Source organism: Dromaius novaehollandiae, chromosome 8, assembly GCF_036370855.1.
Source record: "Dromaius novaehollandiae isolate bDroNov1 chromosome 8, bDroNov1.hap1, whole genome shotgun sequence".
NCBI lineage: Eukaryota > Metazoa > Chordata > Aves > Casuariiformes > Dromaiidae > Dromaius > Dromaius novaehollandiae.
The window spans coordinates 42,728,592-42,743,278 of record NC_088105.1 but is presented as its reverse complement, the minus strand read 5'-3'; the positions used below and the strand labels follow the sequence as shown (position 1 = coordinate 42,743,278).

The window sequence follows — 14,687 nt, the reverse complement described above, 5'->3', positions numbered from 1 at the left end:
CGGCCGCCCGGTGCCCCCGCCCCGCCCCTGCCCGCCGTCCCGCCGAGCGCCCCGGCCGCTCCGCTCCGCTCCTCGCCGCACCGCCAGCAGCGCTCCGGAGGTGCCCGCAGCGGGGGGGGGGGGGAAAGGGGCTCGAGGGGCGGCGGCGCTCGGCGCGGCCCGCTCCGCTCCCGCGGCTGCCGGAGACCCCCGCTGAGGGGCGAGGGGCGGGGGGCGGGGCCGCGCCGCGGCGTCACGCGCGCTCGCGGGTGGGGGGTGGGGGGGCGTCACGGGGCTCCAAACGCGGTCGGTGCGCATGCGCGCGGCCGTTGCCCGGTGGGGTGGGGGTTGCCGTTGGCCCGCGCGCGCGTGTGGGGCGCCGTGTGCCGCGGGGGCGCGCAGCCGGCAGCGAGCTGGCTGCGTGCGTCGTCGTGGCCGTTTTAGAGGAGGCTGGTGTGAAAAAACAGGTTGCGGAGAAGGTGGTCGCTTCAGGGGGAGGCGTGAGTGTCGCGGCGTTGGTGCTGGCTGGTGTTGCTGAAGGCTTCAGCTGGACACCCGGAGCTGTAATGGCGCACTTTAAACTGGTTCGTTGTTACAGGAGTATTTTGTGGCCCCGCAGTCCTTGGATTGCGTATCCAACGTGCTATAGTTAAAGCTGGCCGTTCTCAAAGCAAAATACTGCTAAGCAACAATTATCTTAAAACGGGCCGTTCGGCTCGTTTTTGGCGTGCCTCAGTGGCCACCCAGCCTGTTGCTCAGCTCGTCCGCGAGGGCCTTGCAGGAGACGAGGCCACGGGCCTTGCTAGGGTCGAGGCGGGCAGCACCCGCTGCGCGCTCCTCGCTCGCCAGGTCAGTCACCTCCTGTCGAAGGCCATCGGCCTGGGCGGGTTAGATTCCCCTTTCGTACACCTGTGCTAACTGCCCCCAGGTGCCCTCTTGTTCCTGTGCCTGGAAGCTGTTTCCAGGCTGATTTGCCCCATCGCCTTCCCAGCACGGAGGTGGGGCTGACCAGCCTGTGGCCCCCCAGGTCTCTCCCCCCCCGCCCCCCATGCCCTTTGTCAAGGTGGGGTGACGCTCGCTTTCTTCCAGTCCCCTGGAAGCTTTCCTGATCGCTGTGACCTTTCAAGGATAATTGCCCCCAAGCTGAAGAGTAACCAGGAACGGGCACGGGAATATTGGTCAGAGGAGCCAGGCAGCCAACGTATGAAAGGCTTTTTGTCAGCAACTCAAAATATATTTCCTAGGAATATAATAGTAAATTATCAGTGTTTTTCTCCAAAGTACTGTACATCTCTGCAGATGTGGTAGCCAGTGCAGTCTTCACAGGAGCTATTGCAGAAATACCACTAAAGATAAATTATTTGCGCGTGATTCTCTTTATTACCCATAAAGTTGTACAAAGGATAGGGTTAACTTTTTGCCTTTTGCAGGATTTATAAGACGAAAGGCCGCAATTTAAATCAGTAGTGAGCCTTGATTTAATCAGTTGCTTGAGAGGAGGCTGTTTGATTCCTTTGTTTTGAAAGTGCAAAATAAATTGTGAAGCCGAAAAAGTATTTTTTTTTCAGATATTCAGATCATTCAAATTACTATGGCAATGGCAAGAAATATGATGAGAGCTGTCAGAGTTTCTGAATTTGGTGGCCCCGAAGTGCTGAAACTCCAGTCAGATGTCTTAATTCCTGTTCCGAAAGAAAATCAGGTATAAATGAGTTCTCTGAACTGAAATAATGATATTGAATGATATCCCACCTCTACAGGGAACCGAGTAAGTCATACAATGCCTAATTTCTTCATCCTGAATTTGTAGCTGTTGATCAACCTGTTCACCTACTGCCTCAGGCATCACATGTAACTATTTTTCTTTTTACTATGATATGTGTTACATATTCCTTATAAAGAATTTTCTGAATATGTTTTCAGTTCAACAGTAAGCTTTTGCTAAGTCTGTTTAAGAGTTTAGTTAAAATGTCTTAATACACTGCTGTGGATTCTAAGTTTTAAATCTTTTTAATTATTGTTTAACAAACATCTTCTTTTTCAGGTATTAATTAAAGTCCATGCCTGTGGGGTAAATCCTGTAGAGACATATATTCGTTCTGGAACTTATGCTAGAAAACCAGCTTTACCTTATACTCCTGGCTCAGATGTGGCTGGTGTTATTGAAAGTGTTGGGGAACATGTGACTGCATTCAAGGTATTTATACTCTGAGTTTTAATTGGAATTTGTTTATGCATCTTCCTTACATGATTGCTAAACTATTGTAGCTATAGGTATGGCCTATAAGCATTTAACGTACGGGATTACACCTTCATTGGCTGTTAAAAACATGCAACAGGATCATATTGGCAATTTGGTATCTGCAGACTGAGCCGTGGGGAAGCTTTTCATGCTCTGTGAAGCTCAAAGAGTTACAAGGTCTCAGAAGTGGCACTTCAGTGTATTCCTGTAAGGCAATGAGATCTGGTGTACCAAAGCTGTGTTTCAGAAGTATTTCATACAGCATCACAGAAGTGTTAAAAATTGGATGCTTTCTGTTGGAGATAACTTCATGCAGAGCTGAAAAAACTTCTGTAAAGTTGCGGGAAAATGGGAATAGCTTTTATTTTACTGACTTCTAAAAAAAACCCCTATCTGAATTACATATTTGTTGGTAAGACTGTTCAAATACTTTATTACTCTAGTCTGAAACTGTTGGGGCAGGAGAAGGAAATTCTCCAGTTGCTTAAAGGTATCTGTGAGGTTTATTCAGTTTTAGATCAGTTCCTTCTTTCGAGTCAGTAGATTGTTGGTCTCAGACAAACCTATAAATTCTAGTTAAAATTGTGTTGGGGAAAAGATACAGGAATTTCCTTGCTTTGAATTTGTGTGACTATTGCTTGAAAAATGACAGATTTGTTACCCGGAAAGATCATGTTTGTTCGTATTTTCTTATCTCATATATCCGTTATGTTTGCTTTTTGTTTCTCATGAAAATCATGATGATTTGCTTGAATGAAAGAGAGAGAAGGTGAGAGCAATATTTGCTGTAGGCAAACATCTTGAAAATGCTGAATAGAGGAGGCAGCCAATCCATTTCATTTGCATACTCATAATGCTTGAGAAGTAGATGTACTATCACATAGATTTCTGCATGGTAGGTAATAACTGATGTCTGAGGACTGAAATAAATGTTAGACGCACACATACGCACACACGTATAAAGGATACTGAGAGATGTACTTCCTGCATAACCTACTGAATTGCTGCTTTGAACATTCCCTGTTGAGGAATAGCTACCTTAGGGTATATTAAGAGTGTATGTATCTTTTTAAATGAAAATAGTTAAGAACTGTTTCTGTGGTCGTTGTAAAATGTTTTGAAGTTTTTCATTTGGAATTTGTGGATGGAATTCTTTAGTATTTGGTTTCATTAATGCTAATATTAATGAGGCAGTAGGTTTGCATGTTACACTGTAGAGCAGGGGATATAATTATGACCCTTAAATCTAAATATAAAGTTTGTGTTGCATTTATTGTATGCATTAGCATTTATAAAAATCTCTGAGATTTTTTAACAGAAAAGCTTTTAGAAAAAATAAACTTCTGTGAACTGGTTCTTAATGTTTATTAAGGAAAATATAAGGGAAATTAATAATTTTCTTTCCCTCCCTTTCTAGAAAGGTGACAGGGTTTTTACTCTTGAAACCATCTCTGGTGGATATGCAGATTATACAGTTGCTGCAGCTAATAGAGTCTTTCCTTTGTCGGATAAATTGGACTTCAAGCAAGGGGCAGCAATTGGAATACCCTATTTCACTGCTTACCGTGCTCTTTTCCAAAAGTAAGATGCCAAAGCTAGCTTGTGCATTTTGCTTTCGAATATTTAAAATAATGAAGCCCATACTTTCATTATTCTGTAAAATGAGTGGTGATCAGTGGGTGTGGAATGATTTAAAGGCTTAAGTTAAATTTGTTAAACTGATGGAATTGGCAGGTAACTGTGACATAGAGATTATTGACTGTATTCTTCTGTTAAATATTTCTTGGAAAGGCTCCTTCAATTTGCATCATGTAATAAAATGTAACTCTTTTCAGTACTCCTCAGTATTGTACCTGGGGAAGAGAAATGAGACTAGTTCTCATTTCTCAGTCGAACTGGCAATCCGCTGTAGAGCAGACCCATGTGTTTACTTTACGAGCCTCTGCCAGAGTTACTAATACGCTGCAGTTCCTGTGTATGTGGTCCGGTCTGTCACTGCAGAGTGGGATAATGAGTAGAAGCCAGAGTTCCTGCTCAGCTAGAGGAGAGTTTAGGATTGGAAATCTGGTTTAGTTTGGTAAAGCAAATGATTAGAGCCGATGTGATTTATTTTAAGGTCTGAAACAGGTGAAGATCTTGAATTGGGTTTCAGTATCAGGCTGTTACTTGCTGCTGGTTGCATGATGGCATAATTTGCATATTACATTTACGAACTGTATGGTTTATACTGTTTCCTTGTTAATTGCTGTGTGAAACTAGTGAGAAAGAATGGATTAAATGTTGCTATATGTAATCTGATATTTTATGATTGTTTTAGTCATAATAATTTGTTTTGTCATTCAGAGGACATGCCAAAGCAGGGGAAAGCGTGCTAGTCCATGGTGCCAGTGGAGGAGTAAGTATTTCAAGAATCTGCAAGTTATAAGAAACATTGTTTTCTGTCTTCCATAATGATCCTTAATAATGTGCCTCCGTTTGAATTTTTCACTGAAAATTTTGTTTTATATCGAAACAGCCTGATATATTTTAATTGATGGTATTAGTTTTCAACACAATGAAAAAGCAGATGATCTGCTGTCGAAAAACAAGTTCACATTTGACGAACAGAACAGGTTGGTTAGAACCTGGCCAGACATGAGGGACTGTGGCAGGTCATGGTGAGTTTTTTCCAGAAGACTGTCCCTTCACCTTGCGTGGTACGCACATGCATAAATTAAGTTTAAATAGCAGAGCCACAGAATGGAGTTTTTGTGGTCTCCTTTTGCTTATTTATTTTTTAACACCAAAAATATGGAAGTGTACATGTCTTACATATCCTGGAGGAGGTATCGAGCTGTATGGTTGGTACAATGGGCTGCCAAATCTATAGCTTCAGGAAGCTGGCAGTTTGAGACTAAATCCCAAAGAGGCAGTGTGCTTTCTTTCAGTTTCTTCCTCATTTTGCTTTTACATTCTGTATGCCATGGAAACTAAGCAAAACCAAGAGGTGGCAGTGGTGTGCCTTAAGGGACCATAGATGCCAAAGTCAGGTTTTTACGAAAGCATCCCTCATCTCTGAACATCTTCTGAAGTATCAGATGGGCGCAAGATTCTGAAAATTTGGTTTCTAAAGGTATCATTTAATGTTTGGGAAAAATGCAGAAGTAGCTTTAATAAGATTTGTGCTTGCAGATTTTCTTTGCAGTATGTAATGCTGGTATCAGTGGCAGATGATTCTGGAAAGAGAAGAAGGTGCAGACTGTTTTCTTTGGCTTTACGCATACAAAAATGTATGTTCCAACTTTAACAGAGAGGTAACATTCTACATGGATTTGTATAAAATGCTGATAGCTATTTAAAAAAAAAAAACTTCAATGTGCCTATGAAAACACCTTTTCTTTTTTAAAGATTATTTGGCTAGCCTTAACATCCAGGTTACTTACTGTGGCAAAAAAAAAAAAAAAAAGAAAAAAGTTCCCAGGCCAAGTTTTTAGATGGTTATGTTTCAAGTTGCTGGTAGAATATATTAAATTTAAAATAGAGAAGGAGATATTAAAGAGATGTGACTTTTTTTGTCACCCCCCCCCCCCACCCTTCCCCCCAGGTGGGAATAGCAGCATGTCAGATTGCCAGAGCTCGTGGTTTAAAAGTTTTGGGTACAGCAGGAACAAAGGAAGGCATGAACACGGTTCTGAGGAATGGTGCTAATCAAGTGTTTAATCACAGAGAAGCGAATTACATTGATAAGATTAAGGTAACTATGTAAGATTAAGATAACTATGTATCAGACCTAGGTGATGTAATATGTATTTTTCTTATTAACGTTTATACAATGTGAAAAGCTGTTTGCTGAAGTGTTTTAAAGTAGATTTATGTAGGAGCAATAGTATACTGCCTTTTTCATTTCTACGCAATAGAAAACTTTTCCAGTCTGGAAAATCTGATCTTTCTTCTCAGATAAGGGCATTTAGAAACTCTTCCATTTCAGCAAATCACAGTATGGTAGCATATCAAAATGTGGTAAACTTATTAGCTGTGAGTCTTAGTATAAAGGCTGTATATGAAATCTAAATAATGAACTTTAAAATTTGTCATCAGTAGCATAAGAAATATGCAGAGGCACCCAAATATTAATTGGAGAGATTTTAATAATGTGTTATATCCTATGTAGGAATACACAGGGACGAAAGGATTTGATATAATAATAGAAATGCTTTCTAACGTCAATCTTGCTACTGACTTGCATCTGTTGTCCTATGGAGGAAGGGTGATGGTAAGTGTTTTCTGTCATTGCCTTGAGTTTGCATATTTGGCAATCCAATTCAACAATTTTAACTTAATCTGTTTTTTAACTGGGTTGTAACAGGTTGTGGGCTCTAGAGGTACTATTGAGATAAATCCAAGAGACACTATGAGTAAAGAATCTAGCATAATAGGAGTTGGTCTGTTTCTTGCAACTGAGGTAAGAAAATAATCATTTTTATTTTAAAGAATGTTTTGTTGACCTATTCTAATACCTTACTATTTCCAGTTAAAATAGTTTATCTATTTTAAAAAACAGGGATAAAAGCATAATTTCACTGTAAATAATTTTTGTTCATTACTTTACATTTTGATTTAATCTCAGAACCTCATAAAAATTTTTGAGTTGTAAAATTTGGTTTAATGCTTACACAAATATTTAATACTCCTCTAAAATGCACAGACCTTATGATAAATGTTGTCTTTGTTATATGTAGGAGGAGAGAAATGAATGTGCAGCAGCAGTCCTTGATGGTATAGAAGCTGGCTGGCTGAAACCAGGAATAGGCTCCGAATATCCGTTAGAGAATGTAGCTAAGGCTCATGAAGACATTATTCATAGCAGTGGTGCTCGAGGAAAGATGGTGCTTCTTCCATAAAGTCTTTTGCCTTTTTTTTTTTTGGTAGGTGTTCTAATTGCACCTTTGCTTACATGGTTCATTGAACGTATTTTACAATACATACTATTGATCAGGTTTGAGAGTAACAACAGATGGTGACTTGCATATATTTCATTAACAATCTATTCTGTGTCTGTAATAAACAGAGTTGCATATACTTTAAAGAAATTTTTGTGACTTTTTTGGCTGATACGAAAATAGCTTTGCTGGCATAACCTTGTGACAGAGGGGAAACTCATACCTGAGCTAGAACTTGACTTAATGCTCTACTTGAAACTATGTTCAGGCTGCTGAAAAGCGGTAGGTAGTGTAAAATGAAGCTTTGAGCCTGCATTTTTAAACAGACTGAAAAATGCATATAACTAGGTCCCTGTAGATTCTTTAGCCACAAAATTTTCTCATTCATCTTTTGTCACAGAATTTATTTGGAATCATAACTTTGAATATCAAAATAGTTCACTTTCCAGCTCAAATGATGGCCAAAGTCTCACATATGCATTGTGTGTAAACAAAGGCACTTTTATTTTGCTGTACTTGACTTAGTATCTGAGGTGTAAGTGTCCCAGTTAATCCAAAGGGACAGTAACTCTGAAACTGTGCCAATATTTGCTGCTTTGCAACTTATCATGTTGGCAGAAACAGCTGATTCCTTGGTGGGAAAATGGCTGGGTAGAGAGGATTTCAATTCTTTCTGTGGCCTTTCTTAAATTTAAAGTTACCTGAATCCATGACTACAAAGAGAAGAAAAGAGGCTGCACTGTGCTTTCATGAGTATCAGGAATTCATGCTATCTTCTTAAATGGAAAAGGCCGTACTCCAGAGAGATCTTAGTATTTGACAATTCGTAGCTATTACTACAACTTTCAGCAGTTGTCTCAGAATGATATGGAGATGAATGGAGCTGCTTGTTTGGCCTTTTTTCCTTTTGTTTTTTTCTTCTCTCTCCCAATACTGTTGTTTAGAACTAGTCCTAGAATTGTTACAGCCATGTTGGTTTAATTGCCAGTTAGTGCTCTTGGCAGGGGGTATCAGTATTAAAATATGCTAAATGTTTAAATTTTGTTTTGCTTGTTCATGTTAGCTGCATTTCCTTTCATGTTTGAGTAAATGAGGAAAGAGTTGCCCTGCCAATTTCCCAGAGCACATTAACAAATCTGTGCTAGTCATTAGTAATTGTAGTCTTGGTCCAAGGCTTATAGAAGGAACTACAATGCTAGGGCATCAGAGGTGATAACCACTGATCATCAGCAGCACAGGTCTTGGATCAGCATACTTAAATGCTGCTTGTTGGCCTTATCAAGTGGTTACAGTACATTCTACCCTTTTGAATGTCTCTGAATCCTTAAATTGTTTTTCTGTGATGTTTTACATGTCTAAGGCGTCACTTGGAATATTTTCATGTTAGTTGTAAACATTAAGTGATCTTGGACTGTTTTCAAACTTTGTTACTGAGATCTTGTTTCACAGTTTCTGTTATTTCTGAACTGAGAGCAGTGTGGTGTGCTAGAGGAGGCTCTTTCTCTAAAATTGACACACTTTTAACATTTGGTATAAAATCTGAATTCTAATGGGTAAAATAAGCATTATTTATTTTGTACATATGGTTCACCTATCCTTCAGATGACACAAAGTTGTTTACAGTGTATTGAACTGGAAAGCTGAGTCAAAGGTTATTTTGATAGTTGATCGTTGACAGTTCTGTAGATCAGTGTTGGTTTTTAGAAATAATTTTCTAAAATTACTCTCTGTGAACCTCTTTAGACATGATACTGTGAAATATTTATAAGTGTATTATAAATATACTAAGTCAAAGAGAGGGCCCTGCTTTGTTATGTAATGAGATATTTTAAGGGATTTTTGGACAGCATTTTTAAAAAGATGCAAACAAAAAATACTAGCCTACATGCACTTCTTAACACAGCCTGCAATCTCTTGATATCATCCAGAAGAAAGACTAGAGCCCTGTCAATGCAGGGACTGTTAAGAAATACTACTTATTTGAAATTAAACTTTTGCCTTAAGTCAAGTTTATTTTCAAATGCAGGCATGGCCTCCACTTTTGAGATGAACTTTGTATTTTGGATAATGTACTTTTAAAGATCAGATTGTAATAAATAAATGGTAATGACCTTGCAGCAAGGTAGCCATCAGGCTTCTTGTCCAGCTTTCTTCTGAACAGCTGCTTCCTTGCTATCCTGTATAAAACCCTGGTTAGTGCCTCACTTGTCAGGGACCGGGTCATTCCTTTGAACTCTGCCGGATGTGTGTACAGCTTTCTGATTTTTCATGTTAACTGCAGAAAAGTGCAAAGTAGATTGTTCCAAATACAGTCCAATTAAAGAATGAGTGTTTGATATGTTGACAACGTTTGCACTCAAAATACTGTTTGATATTACAGGCACTTCCTTTTAATGGGATAATTCTCTAATGAACGGCAAGGTTATCACCTCCAGAATACTTTTCTCAAGCATAAGGGTGAGTTCTTCTATTCCTTTGAGGAAGAGTGAGTTCTTACTAAAGAGGCTTTTCTTGTCCATGGAAGTTACTTGCTTTGTAACATTCAGTCTGGATTCAGTGTCATCATATTATAAATCAGCACGTGTTCTCTGAATCCATGTACAGTTTCTTCAGAGCTCTCCGGAGTGGTAACTGCATCACACTACCATTTTCAAAGTTGTGGTTTCTCTGAACAGGCGCTCCTCTCTACTAACATTTTGCTTAATCTAAACTAAGAAAATAATTGAAAAAAAAAAAAACCCTTTTGGAGTGTCTAGATACTTCCCCTCTCTGTGTTGTGTTATTAAAATATTAAGGTAACAGAGGACCCCACAGTCAGTCTCTTCATAAGCCCCTCACTCAAATTTTAATGTTGTGTTTTAATGCTTAACAGACCACAATTGTTTGAAGTGTGTGGTTGGGAAAAATCAAATCCTAATCATCTCTAGGCCCAAAATCTATTAGTTATTTTACCTGTGTGTCCTCTGGGAACAATTGTATCATTTCAGATACAATTTAGAAGATCAGGCACTATTGGTATTGAACTTTTGCTGACACTGGAGTGTCCTTGTTGTACTCTGGCAAACATATGTTTAAAACAAAAACCTACGCCTGATCTCGGTTTTTGTAGGATTTTTTTTTTCTTAGAATAATTGGAATTGAAATATTTTCCAAGCTTGTAGATATATTAATATCTGAATACTAGGTATATTAAAGTCTTTGAAATTTTGGACTTATTTACAGAAAATGTTGTGAGTGATAGCATCTATATGCTGTAAGATCCTTCTTCTTACCAAGAGGCTTCCTGTTGGAGGAGACCAGGAAGAGGTGAATCATCAGAATTGTTGCAGTCCCAGCTTGTTTAAAACCTTTATCTCAGAAAGCATCCAGTCCTTTTGCTTGATTTCTCTCATACCGAGTTATGTAGAGAGATGCAACATACTGGTTTGGAAATGAGATAATATAGCTTTATTTCCACCTGCTGAGTTCAGAGAATGGTCTTGATATGAAGCCTGTAAGTGGGTCTAGAGATTTATAGTTTTGTGTTTTATGTGGTCTTCTCCACCAGCCACGTCCCTTGTGCTGTCACTGCTAAATTGGTGAAAGTATTTTTGCACCCTGTTTATGAGGGTGTATGTAAGTAGGTGGAAATCAAGAGAGAATCTGTTTTTAGGGCTCTAGCTCTAGCAAAAAGACTTCTTTTTGTGTCATTGTAGTGGATTTGGGTAACAATAGTTGAAGTATGTGTGTTCACGCTACTTTTATTCTAGCTAGTATAGTTAATGAAACTATTGCAGAAACTTCTTTGCCCAGTTGCTTGTTGTTATTTTTTAATCACAGAGACTGTGGGATTAAAAATAAGCATTGATATTTATCCAGATAGTTTAATATGGATAGGCATTTTTCATATTCTTAATTTTAAAATTAACTTTACTGAAGGTCAGTTTTGGGTTATCAGTCAACTATAGGAAAGGCTGGCGTCAGATCTGTTTGTGGCATCTGTCCTTCAGCTGCACCTAGTATTTCCATCACTTCTCCAAGTTGGGAGCTGGGGCTCAGATTTGAGACAAGTGACATCCTGAAGATAAATATGTGGTTGTGCAGACTGTATTGCGGTGGGTTTGATGTTCACGAACATGAATTTGTGGGCAATAACTGGGTATCTAGCACAAAAAGGGAAAGACTATCTTTACACTCAGACTTATGAAACTAATTCTATTAATACTGATGTTGAAAGAGCAAGGTCTCAGTTTCGTAGGCATGGAATGTTTTTGCAGTGTAAGGTTAAGAAATGTGCAGCAATCTCCGAGGAAGACTTACTTTGTCTGACATGAAGTTGGTCCCTGAGTAAGTGCACCTCCTGTGTGCTAAATTAGGTTCTTAACAGTTAGGAGACCATTCTAAGTTCAAGATTCAGTTTTGCAATGTCAGGCTATTTTGGATGAGGAAAGGTTTTTTGTTTTTCTTTTTTTTCATGCCTTGTTAGTTTTACTTGGGACTGCTACTCATATGATTTAAACTTAGCAGTGAATCTTTTTATCTTTTTTTTGCATAACGTGAATGGATAGACATATCGCTATACATAGATACGCATATTTTTTCCAGCAATATTAATTCAACAGAATCTAAGTAAGTAATATATTTGTATTTCTGGTGGGGGTGGGTGATGATAAGATACTACAACTTTAAATCTCATTATTAAACACAAGACTTAAAGAGATCCTGGGTTACTGAGTTTAGTCCTCATATCTTTCCAGCAGTTTGTCATGTAATTGCTTTTGTGAATTTTCTGAGCTCTGTTTTCTGAAGTAGTTAGATTGCAATGCTGTTTCTTCTGGGCAAATGTAAGTGTGGGGTGGTTTAGCTATACTGAGTTAAATAATTGTTTCATGATGTTATAAACCTTCTGGCAAGTTATGTATGCTAATAAGTTTAGGTTTTATTTGGACTACGTTTGTATCATATGTATCCTTGTGTTTTGTTAAAACAGGAGAAGGGACTTGATACAATTTTGCTGCTTGCTTTTACAGCATACAGCAGTCCTACATTAAAGCCATTGCATCAAACGGAAGATTGTTTTGCTGGAGGAGAAGACTAAGAGTATTTCTAGACTTAATGTTTACAAACTAATGTTTCAGTAAATGCTTTTGGAAATAGTTGGTAGCAGAGAGAAGGATTAGGAGGATTCAGCTGCAGTAAAATAACAGTTTGGTACCCTGCCTCCTAATCCCCACAGGTACTTCATTCCTTAATGCTGTGCAGATGCCCAAATGAATAGAAAGTGTTTCCTTGTCTGTTGCACTTTTCACAGCAGTAGGGAGCTTCATCTTTACTTATTCTGAATTTGAAGATCAAAGAATGAATACTTTAGTGTGAGCAATGTGGATAAGTAATTTCTTAGCTGATTATTCAGCTAAAAGATGCTGATTATTTCTATTCATTCAGGCGGAATGCAGTTTGAGGTAGTGATTGCATGTAGGAAATCTGCAATTCCCCCTTGAAGACACTGTCGGAAAAAATAATACTTCACTTAACGGTAAGGTACTAAATAGCAGGTAAGAGTAACAATTAGTAATGGATATGACTCTGAAGATGGTGTGCAGATCAATAATGTACAGTTTCCTTATATACTGTATGCTTTTAAATATTTTATTTTATTTTTTTTTAATTTGGCCTTTGTGTTGAGAGTTTGGAATGCCAATGCCAACATGTACCAAAGACAGCAAAAGTTTTGATTTGCAGAGCAGGTAGAAACATCTAATTACAGATACAAAATATAGGATGGGTTAGGGCCTCTATTAGAAGTTGCCTTATGGATCAAACTAATTCACTCTAACTTTTAAATGGGTGTTGAAAAGTGGCAGAGTTGTTTGTCTGTGCAAAGCCTGGGTTGCTGTGTGCAAACAGAATAGTGAAATGGAGGTTGTTCTTGTAAAGCAGTCTGAATGCAAATGTACCAGTGTTGTTTGAAAACATGGTGGTCAGGGCATATGATGGGACAACTAGACACAGTTCTTAGAATACATGTATCAATACTGCAGCTTGTTTTCTCAGCAAAGAATGACCAGGCTACTAAACAGCTATCAGCTATAGAGAGGCAGGGGAGGGTGGGGAGGAATAAATCTTCTTTCTAGGATTCCATCTCTAAATAAATTGAAGAATCTTGTTATGTGCTTGAGGAATGCTCATGAATTCCTTTATAAACAATCACTCGCAATGTGTCACCAAATGTATCTCTGAAGGCTAAATAATATATCGTGCTTGCTAGCACTTCATATATTCAAAACGTAGTATAAAAAGCAGTTAATCTCTTGATGTCCTCTGAAATAAGCAAATGTGATTATCCTAATTTTACAGAAGGGTGAATGGAGACCCAAAGCCAGTGCTGCGATTAGAAGCAGGGAGTTTCTAAAACTAGAAAATACCAATTTTAAAACATTTCAAAGCAGAATATCTGTAATTTCAAGAAAGCAATTTGCTGACATTTTTGCGCTCAGACCTATAGTCTGAGCATCTTGCAACCCCAGTGGCAAGGCTAGCTTCATTTGGTGGTGGGGTATCAGACTCTCATAAACGTTCTCTTCATCACAGTTCACCGAACTCTGGTATAACGCTTGTGAGGTGGTAATCTCTTAGTTGAATGTCTGTCATGCACAGAAACTCTGGATAGAATTGGGCACTTCGCTTATGGTTGAACAGTGTTCGTTTAGGATATGTAAAGTTTTTAAAGAAGGCAGTAAAGTATGTAAGGGTTGGGGCAGGAGAAGAAAGGGTGGAGGGAGATGTGTATTTTAACCATCTGAGTTACTGTGTCAATGGGATACAATTGTTCGCTGCTGTTCTTGACCTGTGTCAGCTTGGTACATTCAGTCGTATTGGATTTTTATTACCGTGCACAGCAACATTCAATTCATGCGTTCCTCTTGAAAGGGATGCTGTTATTATCATTGGTGTGGGGGAGTACGTAATACAGGAAGTGAAACTTCAAGAATAAGTAAGAAAAATGGCAATGCCATGTAAATAAATAGCAAGAACGTAGTAAAGTCTTTCAACCTACAGATCTCTGCGGTATCAGCAATGCTCATTTTTGACATCTCTCCTAATTTTTGGGCATGCCTCTGTGCAGTGACAGGAAAATAATAGTGAAATAAACTTGCATGATTGTTTCCAGACTTAGTAAGTGGGGTGCACAGGATTGTAAATTGTCGGAGATACTGCACAGATCATCTCTTGTTAGGATCCCAGTTACTGAAGCTGTCTGTTTGTGGAACTCGGGGGATTTACTTCCTTTATATTAAGCAGAATACTAAAAGGAAGCACTTGAAAGAAATGTGGTGTTGTGTGCATGCTTCAATACGTAACATTTACCCTTTGCTTGGGTCAGGGAATGCACTGAGACTAGAGTATGGGAGTTCCCAGCAACCAAGAGGCTGCATTGGCCTGGTAGAGATGGATCTTTCTGACTAGCACAAGCTTTGATTTGAAGATAGGGTAGTTTTCTTTGTTTTTGTTTTTTTTTCAAATTGTAACCACTTTTTCTCAAAGATGTGCAGGGCCACTAACCCAGA

General features: G+C 38.9%; 2 protein-coding genes across 8 annotated transcripts in view; both read left to right on the top strand.

Moving 5' to 3' along the window:
* The first annotated feature begins 13 nt into the window (after positions 1-13).
* CRYZ (crystallin zeta) lies at positions 14-7,279 on the top strand. 3 transcript variants are annotated; one of them, XM_064516375.1, is made up of 9 exons: positions 14-100; positions 1,548-1,681; positions 2,024-2,176; positions 3,639-3,802; positions 4,565-4,616; positions 5,805-5,954; positions 6,372-6,473; positions 6,567-6,662; positions 6,940-7,279. In XM_064516375.1, the coding sequence occupies exons 2-9, from the start codon at positions 1,571-1,573 to the stop codon at positions 7,099-7,101; spliced, it is 990 nt and encodes a 329-aa protein (XP_064372445.1). In that variant the 5' UTR covers positions 14-100; positions 1,548-1,570; the 3' UTR covers positions 7,102-7,279. The 3 variants fall into 3 exon arrangements, with proteins under 3 accessions (XP_064372445.1, XP_025954271.2, XP_025954270.2); XM_026098486.2 differs by lacking the exon at positions 14-100 and adding an exon at positions 278-479; XM_026098485.2 differs by lacking the exon at positions 14-100 and adding an exon at positions 429-563.
* A 2,238-nt stretch (positions 7,280-9,517) lies between these two features.
* Positions 9,518-14,687, top strand: part of ERICH3 (glutamate rich 3) — a 54,252-nt gene continuing 49,082 nt past the window's right edge. Inside the window, exons 1-4 of one of the 5 annotated variants that reach the window (XM_064516362.1) lie at positions 9,518-9,597; positions 10,363-10,446; positions 11,688-11,748; positions 12,565-12,655. The gene's annotated coding sequence lies outside the window, so the exon portion shown is untranslated. The remainder of the gene's footprint in view (positions 9,598-10,362; positions 10,447-11,687; positions 11,749-12,564; positions 12,656-14,687) is intronic. The other 4 variants (XM_064516363.1, XM_064516365.1, XM_064516364.1 and 1 more) reach the window with 4 other exon arrangements.